Raw genomic sequence first — 21,240 nt, forward strand, 5'->3', positions numbered from 1 at the left:
CCTCCATTTGTCTTTCTTCGCTTTTTTTTCGTCACTTTGCGTCTTTATTCAATTGTCCCCCCCTTCCCTCCGTCTGTCAATCCGTCCATTCATCTGGCGGCATCTGTCATTTCTCTTGTCACTTAAATCATCCGTCTTTCAAGCCGCACACTCCTCTATTTTTCCGTGCATCCCTTATCTGTCCATCCTGCCTTTTGTGCGCTGTGATCTCGACTCCTCTCCGTTGAGTTACGGTGACAGATTCCACGTAGGAAAATAGCTCAGCTGACAATGCGTTCACGTGCTTTGGTGCAAGGCCAAACACACCTGTGTGCCTCTCAACGCACAAACACACAAAGGGGTCACGCATGTTTTTCCCATGACCTTGTGTACCTGTTTCACAGCCTTACCTGCGGGGTGAGCTACTGCAGCCTCACACCCAGGTGAGGATTTCCGTAAACAGGTTGAGTTTCTGAAAAATGAATCTCAAGCTTCATGAATGGGGAGGATGAATTTAGGTTTGTGTGTGTGTGTGTGTGTGTGTGTGTGTGTGTGTATACATTGATTTAACAGGGGGTTAGAAACCATGGGGCCTCTCTCTGCTTCTCTCTTTCGTGAGTGAGTGACATTTTAGGCCTGGTTGTCATGTGCCTGACAGAACACTCCAACTAAGCAGTCAACAGCCCTTCCTCAAGGAAACAGAATGCACACATACAGGTTTGCACAGCTATCCTTGTTTGAACTTTGCATTCTCTTCCATTTATTTCGGACAGCCTCATCAAAACCTTATTTTATCCAGGAGCTCAGAAATGACGTTTTGCCTCATTAGGAACGAGCTACTGGAAACGCTCCTGAAGAGGTAACCCAAACGAGTACCCCCACTCACACACAAAAACAAACAGATCTCCCATTGCACACTCCTTCCCCGTTACGTTTTTCCTGAATGCTCATTCTGTGATTTCCTCCGATTTCCCCACATTCTCTTCTTGTACTCTAGCTCTTGTGTCTGCATATCTTCAGACAGCATGTTCATACATGGCGGCGGCTCGGAGCACTCGCAGCTCCGCCACCCTCATGCTCGGGCAGGTTTACAGCACTCAGACTACACTGTGTATTTGGATTTGCCTGTGCGAAGCAGCCGGGTGGCGCAATGTCAGCATTTGTCCAGGTGAAGGCCAGGTGTCGACAGGCGAGGAAAGCTAAGCGAGGAATCACACAGCGGAGGGAGGTATAGGGATGAGAGATGGTGGGATGGAGGGAAGAGGAATATGAGGAGTGACAGAGGACTCTAATGTTTTGTCTCTCATTCATTTCGGTGTTCTCAGCTGTCAGGCCGTCACTCTCCTTGCGTCGGCGCTCTTTATCTTTGGTCTCTTTATCTCTGGTTTCTTTAGTTCTTCTGTGTGTTTGACAGCTGAGAGGTCTGCCACCATGCCGTACCTGTCAAAGCCTGTCACACGCCTCTTTCTGCCCCTGCGGGTATGCACACACACATACACACATACACACACGCACACGCACACACACACACACACACACAGACAGTGAGACAGAGAAAAAGGGATGGAGGTAGATGGAGATACTGAATGTACATGTACAATAGATAAACTGGCAAATTGTCTAATCCAGTCAGGATTCATGAAACAATGATATCCAGACTGTCCACAGAGCAGAGTTGTTGCTTTACACACTATTGCACATGTACCCACAACTGTCATCACATCGGCCAATCAAAGTCGCATCTTGGATCCATCTCTAATGACCTCCTTCACGCTGAGTACCCACAAAGGCTGGTTTATACTTCTAGGATTGGTGATTTGTGCTTTGTGTGTCAGCCTACCCCTGTAATCATACTACCAAAACTAGTAACTAAGTAGAACACGTAGCTCCACCAAAGCCCAAAAGTCCCCCTTTGAAACCCCATTCCTAACACACTCACTCCCCTACACATACTTTTTTCCATGAAGATCCTTCTCTGAGAAATCAAGGAAATTGTTGAAAAACACCCTTAGAATGTAAAAAAAATGGACTGGGTACTTTCCTAACTAAGAGATCAACCAAAAATACAAACTAAAACGAGTGATGTGAATTGTTTACAGTGTGTTGTCTGCTGTCCTCATGTTTTTTTATTGAAAATTGTTACAATTGATGCAGATCCTTCATCAGATATGGAGCAGATACATAATAATACCACGCAGATGCATAATAATACAACAAATACAATCAGTCCTGGATGCAATAAACTGTATATCAACAAATCTCTTTCTTGCAGAATAATTTATTACATCATAACCACTGTAAGCATAAAGATGAGCTGATCTCCTGTGACTGTGAATTCCATTTCTTTAGGGCTGGATCTTGGTTTTATAAATAGAAAATATATAAATATATATTATGCTGATACATGTATGTGTTGGTTCACAGATCCTGTGTAAACATACAATCTCTGACCAGTTAAAGGTCACCTAGGCCCCGGGGGGAGGATCCGCGTTGGTCTTCGGGGAATCAGCTGACTGAGAGACTCCTTCATTAATCTGAGGCCTCTGACAAGTGTCTGTCAGCAGCTGAGGGGGATTTCCACACTTTCAGTCACGGCTTCTCTCGGAGAAAAAAACCATTCATTAGCTCAGGGCATAAATCCCGATGCGGCATCTCATCAGTGGCTGGCTTGACGCAGTATCCCGAGTTAACTCAGATGTTTTCCATGTCCGTGTTTGAACTGTAATCTCATAAACGTCATGACAGTAGACGGACACGCCGTAAATCAGGAGGTAGAACGGGTCGTCCACGAACCAGAAGGTCGGTTGTTTGATCCCCAGGGCCCTGAGGGCTATTCCGACATGGAATGAATGGTGTGTGATAGAAAAATGTGCCGCATACTGTACACGGCGAAAGTGAAAGAATGCGACTTGTTAAGTGCTTTGAGTTGTCAGTATGACTGGACAAGCACTACATCAATACAGTATATCCATCATGTACCTCATGCATTTGTCTCACACCTACATGTGTACAGTCGTCATCAAGTCCCTTTAAACTCCGGGTTAGGAAATCTGCTCCTCTCACTGCACAATCAGTGACTGTAAACAGCCGGTGACAGAAAATAGACGACGCACAAAAGCTTTGAGCGCACACCGTTGACACATGGAAACCGTAGAGAGCAAACGCTGACATGTCTGACACAGCAGCCGACGACAGGCAAGTGTTGGTCCACGAGTTAATCCTGTTAATATTGTTCTGTGCCCGGACTTTGAAGTGTGGCTGGCTCCTAGCTACCAACTCTGTCTGCCTGTCAGTTTGAGCTCACAGTTGTTTTCAAAGAGCTTTCTGCTAAAAACCCAGACGCCTGCTGTGGCTGAGAAATGATGCTGATCAGTGGGAATGAACCACGACAGTAAAGTCGGGGCGCCATTAAACACTGAGGGTTTGTCACGATGAGCGACTTCTCCCACACAACACACAATGAGTCCATCCCCAGTTGAATAAAAGTTTTGATTAAAACAGCTATAAGGGAAACCGTTGGCGCTCTTACTGAAATGAAACCAGATGATTCAATAAGAGTGATCAAGTGGAGGAGGATTTGAGAAACACGGAGGAAACAAGCCACGCACCATCTTTTGGACTCATTTCAGTTCAGCTCATTCAGTATAGGAAGTCATGAGACTTTTTGTGTGACCAAAATGTCCAGTCAGGCCTAAAACTGAGCATCTATCTCTATAAGCGTAAAACTCTAACGGTAGTTTTCTTTTATTTAGGTTTATTGGGTAATACATATAGGTTACAACAATATTTGAATGGGAAATCACGTTGCTTGATGCTAAATGATAGATATGTGTTCATGAATAGCATTTTCATTCATGTGGGCATCAGTGTGCGCTTGCTTCCATGTGGTTTCAAAGCTCTAGTTGCACATCCCGGACCTGGATCCATCCATTATCTACATTGCTTATCCTTTAAAGGTCATGGCCGGAGCTGCAGCCAATCACAGCTGATAATCTGCGAGAGGTTTATCATATGGAGACAAATAACCATTCACACTCGCATTCACACCTACAGATCAAATGGAGTGCAAACCGGCACAGAAAGCTGCAGGCAAAACTGGGATTTAGACCAAGAACCTTTTGGCTCTGTGACAGTGCAAAACAACTTGAATATTCACTCTACAGCTTTGGAGGGATCTGTATCTCCATGATTCTACATGTCTGAGCTCAATGTTTTTGAAGAGGTACATGCAAGATACTCCAGGAGTGCATCCATACTACTATATTTTCTAATTTGAAGATGCATCATCTCTACTGCAGATACTCTTGGCCCCCGCACTACTATTCGACATGGACACAACTGTGGTGATTGGGTCTTCTTGGTCACGACGTAGCTTTCGCTGATCCATTGGGCTCCTCTCATATGACCCCCTTCCAGAATAAATCAACTGGCATTAACCAACACCGTTCAGTGTAGATGTACAAGAATAATCAATTAAAAGTGTTGCTGACCCTGTCGTCTTTCCTCACAGATGTTGTGCAGGTTAAATTCTGTATTTTACAACGAAACAACTGCTTACATGCATTAGAGAGGAGCTATTATTTGCCATTACTATCTCCCATTTGTAGCCTAGGCCTTTCTGCAACTAACAAGTAAATTCTGCACGTGCATGCCCAGTTTACATGAGTGGTCATGTTATATTCATTTTAAGGCACGTTAGGAATGTTTGGGATTAGAACTAAAACTTAGAAGTATAAATGTGGCCTCTCTTGCTCTCACTCCTCTCTTTGTTTCTTTTTGCGCTGCATGATGAATGGCCGCCGCTATGTTGCAGTTTGTGTACATCTGTGCTTGTGTGCTCTACGTATAGATGTTTGCATGCATCCACACTCCCTTTCTGCCCTCCTTGCCCCCCGCTGCTGTAGCAGTTGCTCTCTTTTCATTATTGCTGCTTAGAAAAACACAACACGTGTTCTCGTTCCCAAGGTGGGAGGCTTTCTCCAGACCTCTGCCGTTAACGCCTGATTCAGTCACCACCTCCATTGTGTTGGCTCATCTTCATTCATATTTTCATAGCCCTGATTCTAATATTATGCTGGTTGATACCCACACTTCTGCATTTTGGAAGTCGGGGGCTCCTGGAGGTACAGGGGGTCCCCTCTCCCACTCACTCTCACCAAGAGCAGATGGCCCTGGCTGGGCTGGACTGCGTGAATGAGCCCCCATTGTCTCTGGATGTAGCGTAGCCGCATAGCCCAGATGGCTTTTGTACCTTTTGTGTGTGTGCTGACTTTCTGCAGAGTGAGACCGTGTGCGCTGTCTGCTCCAGTGGGTGGTAGCCCTCTGCTCGCCTCCATTAGCCTCTCTATCTGCCTCTCTTTGTCTCAAACTCTCTTGTTTCTCAACATGTCAATTCGGCTGAATACAAATTAGCTTTATTGGCACAGGGGTAAAGAAACGCTGCCAAGACAAAATAATGGATGTTACAAGTTTACCACAACTTTTCGAGGAAGTCATACAGCTAAAGTATGTGGACACTCGAATTAAGAAGTGGAAATGATAACATCTATATTAACCTGAGTTGAACGTCAGAGTTTAGTCAGTACATGAGGGACGTTGTCATGTTGAAACAAAAAATGGTCTTTGAAGTGGAACTTCTCCTCATTGGACCCAAACCATGAAAAACACCCGCAAATCAAAACCACAAGCAATATATACAATATATATATATGGATAAATGTGTTCACCTTATTTAACAATAAGCAACAATATATTCATTAAACAGTGGATATCTATCAAACATTTGATTTAATGTTGTTAAAGTTAAATTCTCTGGTGCATATTTATAATATATAACACCTTTTTTTGTTTATAGTTGTTAATGAGGATATTTTAATTTCCATTGAAGAATACAGTTCACAGGTTTATTTTATTTTAGATTTCATCAGAACGCAATGTGTATTTATCAAAAATATGTGTGCTTACAATTTTTTGGGATTTTTGTTACAAAAAATCACGGCAGTAAAATATCACAGAACATTTTTTGACTCACCAATAACAATGTAGATATAACCTCCAGATTATAAGCATGAGTCGGACTCAAGTTACTATCAACATGCATCAAACTGTTATTTTTGTCATTAAAAGTTTGAAATGTCTCATCTCATCCATCATTTCTTAGTTCGGGAGCATTAAACCACGTCACATGGTCTCCGTCAGGGGATGGAGTTTGCTCAGTTGTCATGGCGATACATCTGTTGACATGTAAGCTCAGCAGCTGTTATGATTTCATCCACAGCGATGACTTTTTTCAGCTCAGCCTAAAAAAGGCCCTTCGATCCAGAACATGTGATGCGACTGAAAGCTCAAGAAAAGCAGCTTAGCCAAGTTACAGTGGTGATTTTAGTTCATAGTCAGGGAAACAAAAAGCTATTCAGTTCTCATTAGGTAAAGAGCTTCATTACTTATTAGGATGTTGTTGGCTCAACTGCTTTGTTCAGTTTGTTATTGTTCTATTTGTATGTGCAAACTACTTTGGCAAAAAATGTACATAGTGTTAGGCCCTGTTTTTTAATGAGCGTTATTAAGTGCTGGAAGCATCTTTCCTCTGCGTGTGATTGTGTGTGTTCACGCACAGCTGTCTCAACATGTTGTTTTGTTTACAGAGTGATCGTGGACTTCGGTATTTGTGGTACTGATTGTTTGCTTTGCTTTTTACGGAGGTACTTTTCCCATGCTCTGGCTTAATGTCAAATAATACACATACACACTCAAAAACGGCTCTGTGTGTGTGTGTGTGTGTGTGTGTGTGTGTGTGTGTGTGTGTGTGTGTGTGTGTGTGTGTATGTGTCAGTGTGTGAGCAATGGGTGCTGATGGCATTGGGAGATCATAGTGGTGATCTGGCCCTCTAAGTATCTGTCAGTTGAGAGAAAAGGGGTCCATTCAAATTTTATGACATACAAGTGTGTGATTGTGTGTGTGTGGGTGTGTGTGTGTGTGTTCGTGTTTCTGTGTGTTTTTGTGTGTGTGTTTGTGTGTGTTTGTGGGTGTGTGAGGGTGTGGACTCATGTGTGGGTATGTTAGGGCGTGTGTGTGGTTTGTGTCATCGTCACCGAGCCGCAAGAAGTCACATCAGTGCACCACTTCGCTGCTCCACTAATTTTCACGTAGCAGCTAATTCACTGCTCAAATCAAGTCGAATGTCTAATGAATCCACACGTCTGTGCTAACACAGACCTAGGATGACCCCTCAGTCTGTCGCACACACACACACACACACACACACACACACACACCACCATTAGCGAGCACTAATCTTGTCACAGGGAGGCATCATGTGTTCCTTCGTGCCCTTAGGGGCCCCCGCAGCACAATGCCAGGCCTCAGAGTGTTGGTTAAACCCCTGCCAGAGACAGTCAGCCTGTCTGCCGGGCAGCGTGGCACTTCTGCAGACTGTATTTACAGCAATCCCTAGAAGAGCGGGATCTGATTACTGCAAGGAATATATACAACGCATCCATCAGCGGGCAGGGGCAGGGTGGGAGAGAGACAACGGGAGGCAAACAGAGACAGAGGGGAGAGAAAAAAATTGTTCAGTGTTGTGGGTTTTATTGGTGCTCTTAAACATGCACACACACAGACACACACACAGACACGCAGACAGCCACAGGGTTAGTCTGGAAGGGGATGTGGGTCCAGAGAGCAGTCTGGTGTTTCAGCTTCAATCTCCCCCCTCGGATCAGATCAAATGCGCCAGTCGGCAACTCGAAATGATGTCACTATCCCACAGCTGTCCCGACCACTCAGTGCTTCACTATGCAGTGTGTGTGCATGTGAAAATCTCTACTGATTGGACTCTCTCCCTGTCTCCCTCTCTTCTTTCAAAACTCAAGGGATGCCACAGGGCCGTGCTGAAAGCGCTGGGCCGGCTCAGGTTCCCTCTGTGTGCATGAGACCCACAAAGACACACACAGACACAGACACACACGCTCCCTATCTCACACACACACACACACACACTCACTGTAAACCCCAATTGTAGCTGCCGGGAATGGCATGAGAAGCGAGTGGGAAAGGGAGGGGAGACGTGGGAGAAGTTGGGATGCTTTTACAGCAGAACCATCACAAACCATCAGAGGATAACATCGTTTTATTCACACATATCTGTTCTCCGAGCATGAGCGTGTGCGGAGATGGAGGGTAACTCAATATGCACAGTGTCGTAGTTGAGTGCTGTTTGGAGGCCTGCATGCCTCTCTCATCCTGTTTTGTCAAACTTAATACCTTAGCTCTTCTGTTTCAAAGCAATTTACTGGTTTCCCTTAAAAAAAAAAAAAGAAAAGGAGGAGGCTCAATGACTGCCTTTGGTCATGGTGATAAAATACATGGTGATAAATTACAATTGAAATTAAATTACATCACAAAATAATTGTGAGGATTTGAATTGATCAAAAATAGAGCGGAAATAGATTTAATCCCCGAGTTTCCGTGGACGCAGTTTGTCTGTTTAATAAAGTAATGAATGAAGCGTGGTCGTTCCCGGTGGCTCGGACGGAATTCTGCCGGTTTAGAAACAGCTGCAACTCCATTTTAAAGAATGTGAATGAAGATCTTTCAACTAAGTTAAGTTTCTAATGTAAAATGTACAATGTTTCATAAATTAGGAATCACTCCAGCTCGTTAACAGGTTAAACCCTTTCTTCTTTTTCTCTCATAAGTCTAATAGTCATAGTGATGGATAATATTGCATAACAATGATTATGGACAACCAGCAGCACCGTGCAACCTTGGTAGCCAGTTTTTTTTTAACATATTTCAGATTTACCCTTAAAGCTCTGTATCCCAATCACCAGAATTATAAAAACTTCCACCATCACCGACATTACTGATCTGACGCATGTTCTTCTGCAATATGTCGTTTAGAAGTGTCCTGGTCACCTGTAAATGTTGGAGATACCCTCTTAGATCATGATTTGTCCTATATATATATCTTTAAATGCCCTAATTCCAAAAATGTACTGACCTGTTGTTGTCATTAACTTTTAGAATATGATGTACACTTAAAACAAATATTGAATTGTTTTATAAAAGACTATTTTCGAGGAAAGAAATATGTAGGATAACAAAATAGCATGAAGAGAAAGAGCTGTATCTCCACACTACACACATTCAGTACTTATTGTTATTATTTATAAAGAAAAAGAAGACATAATTTTCTATTCATTTTAGATTTCCTTTTTCAAAAGAGAAAGAGATTCCATGTATCTACACACAAGTCACAACAACACAGCACATTTAATACAGCACGACTGCTTTGTGCTCTTTATTTATGGAAGTTAACGCATCCGAGGTTGAAAGCTTCCTGGAAGTGAAACATGAGTGTTGGTGCTGTAGCTGTAAACAGACGCTGTTAAGTGCCTGCACTTCAATATTTGTATTTAAGCCCTTTCTAGAGGGCTGTTATATCATATCTGCTTCAATGTGATTATTGTTTTTGTTGGCTCCTTCCATTCCAATACCCCAGGTATTAAACTACATACATTAACATATACCCTGGTGCAAACAGAGCCACAAGTAGCATTACTTAACATTGCAATAGTTGTATTCAGCCTTACTTGTGCATAAACTACAAAATTAGGCAAAGAATGTAATTTTTTGTAGATTCTTATAGTAAAAGTAATTGCAACTTTTTTTGTCAAATATACTTTAATCAAAGACAGAACACATCAGCTCCGTCAGTGTTTCCAGAGAGAAAACAAGGTGAAAGTAAAAAACTAAAACAAATTACCGAAGATATCTTTAGCCAAATAAACACAGAAATACAGCAAATAAAACATGCAGCAACAACCCCCTCCCTCCCTGCCTGTCTTCCTGCTCTGTACGAAGTGACCTATATGACAGGGAAAGATGAAATGGAAAATAAATGAATTAAAATAACACAGGTAAGGGGTGTCAAGGGAGAGTGAACAGTCAATCACACCATGGAAGTCCGCTGTGCTTTACTTTAAGTTAACAGACAAGAGGCTGACAGATCGTTTTGAACGGTTTATTCTTTAAAGAAGATAAATATAAAGGGAAAGTATGAAAATGAAGACTTTCGACTGAAGCTATTCTCTGGTATTTGCTCTTCCTGTTTCTTCCCGGCCTCCTGCTGCCTCTCGAATCAATACAAATCAGTAAATAAATTAGAGCAGCACATCGTGTCCCATCGCTGTTCCAAAGTCTCATGAATTCAATTAGTGATAATCATTGTGGTTCCTGAAAAATAAACTGATTCACTTGGTTCTTTTTCCACATGGCAAATTGGAAAAAAACTCAGAAATATATTTTTATGGGGTAAAACAAGTTTAGATATTTCCGTGTGTGTTTGTGTGTGTCTGCTTTGCTTTAGGCGCTGTGCAGGGTTCAGCTGCATGGCGGCGAGGGGGTTGGAGGTCACAGCGCAGCTCTCCGTGTGGGTGTCTCAGGCGACCTTTGACCCTCCCCAACCCTCTGAGCAGCAGCCAAACTGGTCATCAGAGAGACGCCCCCGAAGGTCAGGAGAGCCGCCGAGGGAACCAGCCTCCGTAGTGTCAGCCTCCCATCACAGTAAACTGCACTGATGCTATTTACAAAACCATTAAGTATTATTATCTAACAACAAGAGCGAAGTAAAAGATGCTTATTTTTTATCGACACCGGTGTGCTTGGGATTTATGCGCCAGGACTTTTAGCGGCATCCAGGGCCCAAGGATCATGAAAGTCACTCAACAGATAAATGACCACGTAAACATTCAAATCAAGTTGGAGAAAGGAAAACAGCAAAATGTCATGGATCTGTTGTTTTTTCAACCAAAACAGCAGGATTTTCATAATATTGTTCCACCTTAATTTGAGGTATAATTCTAAGGAAAACTCTGTTATATGTTTTCTGCGTATTTTACTCATTTATGTTTTCTTGCAGCCCGACTTCTGATCCTCAGCTGTGTTTTCGTTTTTCAGAATTTTTGTTTTGTGGGTTTGTGTATTCCAGATTGCATGAAAAAAAGAAATACTTTATTTTCTCAGTGAAACTAATTATATTTATCTCTACACTTGAATAGATATTTAGCACCTATTGGTAAAAGGAATATATCTTTCGATAAATAAAAAATTATAAATAAATCACACACTGCACAGGCATTTTTTTTCCAACCTAACACTTTCTTACACACATACACACACATACACACTCCTCTCCCAGGGCCCCTCTTCCTCTCTTCATCCTCCCCCCTCTCTCCCTCATCAAGGGTCATTTGCTCTGTTTCCTGACTGCCTCCCTGCACCTCTCCCTCTCTGATTGGTGCATTTTTCCTTGCAGCTGATTGGTCAATGCTCTCAGCGCCTCCCCTTGTTAACAATGCTGTAAACCCCTCCCTCCTTTATGTTGGGACACTCCTCCTCTTCGCTGGACCTCCTCCTTTGACCCCACCTCTTTCTCAAGGGCTCCTCCTCCTGCTCTGCAAACAGAGAACAGGTGGGTTAGAGCGCCACCTTGTGGACTGCACCTCTCACATTGTGCTCAACGTTGCTTGACGACTCCCACTGTTCTGAATTAAATACAGCACAAAATGAATCATCTCATCCACAGACACTAAAATGAAATGACTGCTAAACAAAGAATTATGATGCAGTTTAATACATAGAAACAGACAAACAGCTCCCACTAACAAATCTGTAAACTGTGATCATTTGATCAGTCAAACCTAGAGCGCCATCTAGTGGTTGCCTAACTAAACTACCTAACACAACATTTGTTATATGGACAAGAAAAAGAAAAACCTACCACAAAAAAGTAAGCAATTTTTCTCTGTATAAATATTTACTGTTGAATTTCACCGCTACAAATTATAATTTGAAGTAAATTAAAAATGAATTAAGATTTAAAACATTTAAAATATTATCATCAGGATTTTTTAAATGCTCTGTTTTATTTCAGTATATACATATTTTTAGTCTTGTCTATATTTCTAATCGACTTATCGTTAGGTACAGGTTTATTGCCTCTTCATATTTAACAAAACCAGACTAAAACCATATTCATGTTTTTAATCTAAGAAATTAAACTCATCACTGATAAAAAACAATAATAATGATAAGTTAGAGTCAAGGAATATGTGCATGCATTCCAAACAGCAAATAAGAAGCTGATGTGATCAGATCAAAACTTAAATCTTCAAAATGCAAACTGATAGAAACAAACAAAAATGTCCTTTTTTTTATCCCAGAAGCCTTGACATGAGTTTGAAAAGTATCTCTGACAAATACTGAGCCACGTTCCAAAATATAATTATATTAATATTTTGGACACATTCCCTTCTTGATCAAAGATTGATATCTTCAATAACAACTTTAGGTTTGGGATTTAGAGCAACCGACATGGAGGTAAATTGAACACAGAAATTAACACATTCTTGGTTGTCGTATTTTCTTGGTCCCATATTTTTGGCAAAAGTAAAAAACATATATAATATTTCCAACTTGGTCCTTCAAGCAATATCACATCTCATCCTGTTTTCCCACATTTTTAGCACCTGTGGGGAAACCAACCCAGATAGTTTATAACCTTTTCCTGAACAGGTTTCAGTGTGGAAGCTGTCAGATTCTGCTTACAGCCCCAAAAGGCCCAGGCCTCCGCACATGTGTCAGGTTAAATACTTAAAACCTAAATCTATTTCTGTCTTTCCGTGGAAAGACAGAAAAGTACACTCATGTCCTGTCTAGTCCAACCTCTGTCTCCTGGACCCTCTATAGGCTCAAAGTTTTTTTGTAATTCTGAGACTTTTTTTTTATTGGATTTGGTCATGTGAGATCCATGGAGCCATCATCATCATCATTGGCCACAATCACAACAACACAACTCATAATTGCACCGACCACACACACAGCACTGTAGCACGAGCCTGTGTGTCTGTCTACCCGGCGTCAGAGCGTCTTCCCATACATCATAATGCAGTGATCTCGTAGAAATGGATTTGATCATTGATAAAACTATAACCCGTCACGAGGCCTTGATGAATGTGTCTCCTCGCTGAGTGTACGGGCATGTAAAGTGTTGTGATGATGACCCGGCTGATGTCTAAGTGAGGGGGGAGATAAAACTGGACATAAATCTGCTCAACAGGGGGATAACAGCACATTCACACAAATCATCCCGGGAATCTGAGGGGTGTCCCTTGCAGTCGTGGCGAAGAATTCTGGGCACGCCGCCAGATCCCAGACACAAAGGGACGGGCGAGGATCAACGGTGTCACTGTCGACTCTGTGGCTCTGCTTCCTGTCTCTGTCCCTTTTCCTCCCTCCTTTGGGTCTGCATGTGCTTATTTTTTGCCCTCTCCTTCCTGATTGGTTTTCCTGGAGTCCAAAAAGTGGATGAATGTTGCAGACAAATGAGCATTTCAGGAAAGCCTACATGTCCGATATACAAAATAGGCTACACAAGTGTATGAAACATGGATTCAGCACTGTTCCAAAACACATTATTATTTATGGAAGGCTGCTGTGTATTAAATCAAACATGCAGGGCTATATTTCAGTCAAGTAAGAAAGAAAGTGAGCTACACGGGGAGGAACAGAGGAGGGGAGAGCGGGGAGGCCAAAAGCAGGAAAGTGGAAAGATGAAAAGGCCGCAGGGGTGGAGAGGGATACACATTAAAAACATTAAGCATGAGAGAATTACACTGGCAGAGAACAAGGTCTTTGCGGGAGTGCTCAGAGCGCTCGGTGAGAGAACAAAGGGAGAGCTTGAAGTATAGGGAAGCCCTCTGCGGATAAGACTCTGGATAAGTGTCAGAGACAGGCTCGTAAATCCCAGACCCCATAGTCGGCGAGCTGGGGGCCAGGGTCAGAGAGGGAGAGCACAAAGAGAGGGGCTGCGCAGAGGTGGGAGGTGATCGTACAGAAAGATAGACTGAAACCATAACCATAAAAAAACATCTTAAGGTTAATACTGAGTCACTGAAACCAGATGCATTCTGTGCTACATGCTCGCCGCGCTCACAGGACGTGGCAACACGGCAAATGGCAAAAATGTCAGGGTCGTGACGCATGGCTCAAATTAAAGTTCCCCGAGGGTTGTCGTGATCACCCTGTGTCTCGCACCAGGCATTCCTCACATTCTGTCTGATTGGGGACGCAAATGCAGCTTCAGTGAGTCATGTGTGAATCTAAACGCAGCGTCGACACCTTCAGAACCGGAATGGCGGCTGACGATAGCCCTTTGTCTGTGTTGCAGAGTTGAATTGTCCAGTGGTTGCCAGACGCAGCAGCTTCACCGAGTGAATTCAAGGTAGATCGAACAGGGAGGAGATGATTGCCTGTCATCTGTGCGCTTTTTTAAGGAGGTTTACACATTGAACACACACTTGAAAGATAGAAGATGAGAAAATGGAAGCTCTTTGTGAAGAAGATATAGTCTGGTCGATGGTTGTGACCTTTGACACACTAGATCCTGCAAATCCATGAGACAAAGAGCAGTTGCTGATGCTCCACTGCAAAAACAAGAGCTACCCAAGCCAGACATGCAGGTTCCTCCACTTACCTCCCAAACGCACCACCCTTGGTTTTCTTTCCACACAACCTGTTGTACAATGTGGTCTGTGCCTCTGGAGGAGTTGGGTCAGGACTGATATTGTCAGTTCTCTCAGACTGGGCTTAACTGGTGAAACTAAGGCAGTTAACAGCTGAAAGATGTGGGTGTTTACTCGTCAGGCAGGCTCTAATGAGAAGATGTCATGGACCGGCATCATCGTGAATACAGGACCCGGTGTTTTGGGAGATTAACCGTTCATAAATGTCAGAATAATTGGCCTCGGCTGCATTAAACTGTCTGTCATTTGTAAGTAGTGCTATGAAGGATTTACTCCTGACTAAAGAGACACACCCAGGGCTGAAAATAGTCCTCAGCAGATGTGATCTTTTAAATGATGTGTTTGTTATCCATTTCTAAAGATTTATGTGGCCATAGGCGTGAATCTGATTGGAATATTGAGAGATGGGCTAATGCATTAATTTTGGTCTTTTATGCCAGCAAAACAATCAAAGAAATAAACATCAGGCTGGCCCCTGCTGACCATCCTGAACCTGCTGACGGATGCTGGTCTTTCTACATCCATTCCTGACATGGAGTTAGAGCAGACCCATCCAAAGACATAGTCTCAGACAATAAAGGATCCTGGTTAATATGACAGATGAGAAAAAAACAATGCCAATGATTTTACATCTTTCTTATTGTTCACAAGAAACAAAAAAACATATAAGTTATATTATTTTATTAGAAAGACAAGATATCCTCAGTCATCCCCAAAATATTACTCAAACATTTGTCTTTGTTTTTCTGATATTCATATTCACCTTCAAAAATGTGTTGTCTTGCTGCTGTAACTTTTCTAAAAAACAACCTGTGTCACTTTCTTTTGACAATTTATTTGCATCGAGAGGAATCAACATGAACATGCACCTGCACATTAAATATGTTCCATTCTCTTAAGATTGGATAAAGCAGGTTATTAATTACAAATAGGAGCAGGCTGCTTGAGGACACGGTTAAAAAAAGAAATAACCAAAAGAAGTTATAGATTGGAGAGAAGAAGTGGGCGGGTCACTCCAGTCTGAGCTTTAAATTTAAAGGCACACCGCCCTATTGCTTTAGAGATCCTGGGAAAGAAAAATAAAGGCTCACTGTGTTCATGTGGAATCAATAAGTGTTTTGAATAAGAACCAAAAAACGCATTTAGATATAAATTACTGCCACAGAAACTGTCTTCAAGATATAGATCTGAACAAATTCAGTTATACAACAATGTTAAATTGGAAAAGGGCATCTTAAAACAAACCTAGAGTCTATTAAAAGTTAGGTTTGAGAGGTCGAAGATTAGATTATAATATGGTCTGATGAGAGATATAAAAATAATCAAGAATAGGTAATATTAGCTGTAGTGCCCTTTAGGATGAAATACTCAATTCAACAATACAATGTTCTTGAACTGCAATTTATTTTCTTCATGGAAGAACTGATGTCATTGTAACTCAAAGCAATTACAACTGGAGCTGATGAAACGTTACAGATAAGCACAGTTCAGTTGTTTCAAGAGTTAAAAAGGAAAAATAGATGTGAGGAGCTGAAAGACAAAACCTCGGCTCCATATGTAACTGCTGTTGACGCCCAGTGCTGCTGCTGTTGTTTTCTTACATTAGGGCTGTAGCTCTCTTAAAATAATTTAAACTCACTCTATCTTCTCACCACTATGCTGATGGAGGCCTGGGTGAAGTGTCTGAGTGCACAAAACAGGGGTAAAGAGCATTGCAGCCAAAACCACCTCTTCCGACGTAAAATTCATCAGAAAAACATCAGAAAATGCCTCCATACTTCTCTTGTGGTGTCATCCAAGTGTCCTTGAGCCCCGACATTCAAATATTGACCCAAAATGGCGTCAATTACACCACGTTTTTAGCCCCTTTTCCTTACTGCTCCTGTAAATGCTGAAGAGAGCGGTTAGATCTCTCACATTGAGGCTCACAACATGGTGTAAATTACGCTGTTTCAAATAAAATTTGTATATCTGGGATTACGGACACTTTGATGACACCAAAGGAGCAGTATGCAGGCACTTTATGTTATTTTTTCTGTTGTTTTTCACGTTTCAAGATGTGGTCACCATTTACTTCAACTTTATTGGATTTGACTGCAACAATGTTCACCCCTGAAACACCAGAAGTGTTTTGTGGAATCTAACACTTCACCTACCCTTCCATCGGCACAGGTGTGAGTAGACGATGGGTACATTTTCATTTTTGCGTGAACTATCCCTTTAAACCTTCTAAAATCCCTGCTCATTAGTGTAGAAAAAGAACTTGCCTAACTAACATAACTGTAATTAGTTGAGTGGTGGAACCATTGTTTGCACTCCATGCTTTTTTCCCCATTGAACACTTGTTCTTAATTTAGATTCTCTATGATCTTCTCACTTGTTTCTCCTTTGATAAAAAAATCTAAACCCAGACTGATGAGCATTCATCCAGGAGCCCAATTAGGACTTACATACTGGTTTCAAATATATTCTTCAGAGCCGGGTGATTACTCAGTCAGGAATTTGCTCCGTGTAAATGAAGCTATGGGCCGATGTATGTGCTTTTGTGTTTGTCTGTACACGTGTGTGTAGGTGTCTTCATCACACAGCGCAGGTGACGTATGTGGTCAGACGGTTTTATATAGCCGAGGACACTGTGGTCAGTGGGAAATAAAGGATGATACCTGCTGTTAACATGTTGACCACAGTGTTTCTGTCAGCGCTCCTGATGCTGGGATTTGTTGGAGGGGCAGCGGCGTCTGACCTCTACAGGAAATCAATCCACAGCGATAAAACTTTGTTGGGGGGTGAAGACGGGAGACAAACAGTGAGGAGACTGCCGCACCAACAAGTAGGTATCATCTTATGTGTCCGAATATTCTGTGTAGCCGCTGAATTTATCTTTTTATGGAGGACCAAAGCTGCCAAAATTTGAAATATATAAATCAACAACTTGATAATATGTAAATAAATAAGTAATTAAATGTATACATTAACTTATTGATTAATTGATTAATGAATTAACAAATGACTTGATTAGATGAACAAGTACCTAAATGACAATAAAGAACACTTAAGCACATAAATTAGAAAAACTAATTTGGTGGTGAAATAGGCTATATATGCATCTTTGTTTAGTTACCTGAAGATTCTATTATTTATTTATTTATGAATTCCTTTTTAATTATTGAGTCATCTTTTGTATTTCTTTATTTATTTTTATTTATTCCCTGACAATCTTCCATACTATATCAGATTTTCCTCATATTGTATGTGAAGCACTTTGAGCTGCATTTCGTGTATGATGGATGCAATACAAATAAAGTATATCATAAATGTTATTATTAATTATTGTACGCATCAGTTGCTTTATTAATTTAGTGAGTTTAGAATATTTTTCTATGTTTTATCCACATATATTTCGATTTTTTCTAATATGAAAGTCTTTAATACCTGATTTTTAACAGATTTGAATGGATGTCTGTTAATCTTCATATTTTACATTTTTTGGTCTGTTTTATTAAATCTGTACTTTGTAAAGCAATCGATTGAGTTTTGTTGTGATAACTGCAATAGAAAAAGCTTATTATTATTATTATTATTAATAATAGTATTAGTAGTAGTAGTATTGGTTTTATTGCTTGTAGAACCATCATGGGGCTTTTCCTTAATAATTCATTATAAAAAACATTTATAAGACACAACAGTGAGTCAGTCATGACCTTGTTTATCTACTTTCCTTGTGTTCTGTAACACAACTGTCAATATTTAAACACCATGTTTACCATTCCAGACAAAAAGTGAAATCCGAAAGAGTTTGGATCTGGAGAGCTTCCACATGCGCGTGACCCCGACCACCAGCAAAATCAGCCTCCCGACCATCATCAAGCTCTACCCGCCCACTGTCAAGCCTGGCCACATGCACGCCAACATGCCCATGCGCTTCGGGAGACAGATCGACCCCGATGAGGACAAGGCACCAAACTCCCCCAACATGCCGCAGAGGTTTGGACGCTCCCGGGGGCGAATGTGCACCAAGTGTCCTCCTGTCCACCTAGCACCAAACCCAGGGCTGCCTCAGAGATTTGGGAGAAGGAGTCTTTACTGGAGCCTCCTTCAGACTATGGCCACTGAGCACCTCCTTAAAACTGGATTGCACTGGTAGGCAACTGGTATATTCATCTTCTATCAGTACAGTCCTTTTCTTCTTTTTCTTGCTCTGAATCTGTCCCACAATGCAATAGGCAAAAGACCTGGACAGGTCACTAGTCTGTCACGAGGGTGATGTCCTTGTCTTTCACATTTTAACTGTTTCAGTTGAACATCCATACATACTAGTCATTTGTGAGTTTTGTTATGAAAAGCACTAACTGTGTGTTCTTTTCCCACAGGGCTGAAGACTTCACATCTAGCTCAGAGGTGGAAATGGAAGAAAATTCCATGTTTAAAGTCAAAGTTTAATGAAGTGAATTTGACATTTCAAATTCTGTAGTTCCTCTAACTGCTGTTTTATTGTACATTATAATGGAAAACATCAGTGATGATAGAAATAAAAGTTTCAAATGAGGTTTCGTCTGCATCTGTTTTTCTGTTAATCAACAGGATTCAATAAAAACCCAGAGGGCAGATTCTCATGAAACTTATTGGAGGATTGCGATCTGCGCCAGACAGTTTTAGTGCAGATCCAGGTCAGGAGGTGGATCCAGGAGTTTTTACCCCACTTTTTAAAATTTTGAGCGTTTTTGAAAGGGTTTGTTGATTTCTTGAGAATAACGATGGTCTTGATGACAAGGGGACTGATATTTATGAGTGTGGGCAATTTGGTGCAGATCCAAATATAGAGCTGGATGTAGTGAATTCAAATGTGGTCGAGTGGAGATTGTTGGGCCTCGGGCGGATGTATATGCTGTATAAAAAATAGAAACCCAGATTGAGGGTCCTAATTAGTACTTAAATGCTGGTTTCAAATATATTCTGCAGAGCCTGGTGATTAGTGAGTCAGGAATTTGTTCCGTGTAAATGAAGCTAAAGGCTGATGTTTGTGTTCATCTGTACACGTGTGAGTCTTCATCACAAAGCGCATGTGGTCAGACGGTCTTTAATAGCAGGGGATGCTGTGTTGAGTGGGAAATAAGAGATGTCTCCTGCTGTTAACATGTTGGACGTAGATGGAAAATCTGACATTTTTAGGGGGACTGATATTTCTTTGTGTAAATAAAAAAACAGATCTAGTGATTTTAAATGTGGCTTCAGAAGGAAAGTGTTGGGCCTCGGCTCAGGTTAACCCTAAACCTTTGTTATTGGGCTTTACAAAATTATATTATGAAATGACAATTATTCCAATCATCTAGACAACCACCCTCACAGATGAACAGAGAGTCTCTGTCTACTTCCCCTGTTATTGTGTCTGTATGTAATGAAGCATTTAAATAGTGTAGCATGATTGCTTAGTTTCATTACTGAATTAGTTTTGGTTTTGCAAGGAGACTTTTGTGAAATATTTTGTATTCTTAATCCTAAGCCTCATTATACAGGTAGAGTTGGGCACAACGTTAACCATCAAGCAAACTGACTGAAAACAACTGAACAATATAAATACAGCAAGGTAGCACTAAACGTGTCTATTATCTTATGTGTTTCAAACCACTTTATCCCAGAATTCCCATTATGAATACTAAAAATAAAATACAGGGAATGTTCCCAATACGTGTTCGGGATTATACTCATATGCAACTCTATGCTGATTCATGTGTGTTCTTTCACAAAGGGACTCAAAGTGTATAGCAGCTTTAGCTTTCATAAAGAGTAGTAGTGCATCACACACAAAACGCTATAGCTGCCTTAAAAGAGTCAGGAGTCATGAGCAGGGTTTGTTCATTACACTGATCCACCACTAGAGGGCGAGAAAACTCCAAAGTAAAATAGACAATCTGCTGGATTAAGAATATGTTTCAACAGTCAGAGGTGAGAAAACGTCAAAGGTCTGATAACAGATTTGAAATAGATAAATCATGATGTGTGCAGACAGTGCGTGTGCGTGTGCGTGCGTGTGCGTGTGCGTGTGCGTGCGTGAACGTGAGAGTGTGTGTGTGTGTGTGTGCGTGTGCGTTTGTGTGTGTGTGCTGCAGTGTTGTGCATGAACGAACGCAAAATAAAACCTTCATTGAACACGTTCACTTTTATGAGAACGATGAACTGAACGCACTCAATGACAAATAAAGAATTTGAACGGCATTTTGAAAAATATAAAAGTAACCTTTAAGTTAGGCTGTCAAATATATGTAGCAAAGTAGAAAATATTTTCTCTGAAGTGTGTATCAATAGCAGCATAAAATGACAAGATCATTTGTCCATCTTGTTAGAGTGCTTAGTTCCCCATGCCAATCAGCAGGAAGTGTGGCCTAGTCGGTAGAGTGGTTGGTCTACAACAAGAAGGACCAAGGTTCAATCCCCACTCTTTCCCTTCTTCCAGCTGGCAATATACTGAACTCTTCAAATTGGAAGGATTTCTCCTATTAATTGCAAAAATATCTTGCACTGTGTAAACTTAAAATGATTAAATATAAAAACAGAGAAAAAAAATTAATTTCCTGCGCAATGGGCTTCTGCGCACATCCTGAAAAATGTAATTTTATATAAAAAAAAAATATATTAAATTTGTCATCATCATCATCATTTCTCCGCGCTGGTTCAGGG

The 21,240-nt window shown here is 41.3% G+C and overlaps 1 protein-coding gene across 1 annotated transcript; it reads left to right on the top strand.

Annotated features, from left to right (window-relative positions):
* Positions 1-17,239: 17,239 nt before the first annotated feature.
* On the top strand, positions 17,240-19,005 carry npvf (neuropeptide VF precursor). Its single transcript, XM_053447452.1, has 3 exons — positions 17,240-17,395; positions 18,338-18,705; positions 18,936-19,005. Exons 1-3 carry the CDS (start codon positions 17,240-17,242, stop codon positions 19,003-19,005), a joined length of 594 nt encoding a protein of 197 aa, XP_053303427.1.
* Positions 19,006-21,240: the final 2,235 nt, after the last annotated feature.

Source organism: Pleuronectes platessa, chromosome 18, assembly GCF_947347685.1.
Source record: "Pleuronectes platessa chromosome 18, fPlePla1.1, whole genome shotgun sequence".
NCBI lineage: Eukaryota > Metazoa > Chordata > Actinopteri > Pleuronectiformes > Pleuronectidae > Pleuronectes > Pleuronectes platessa.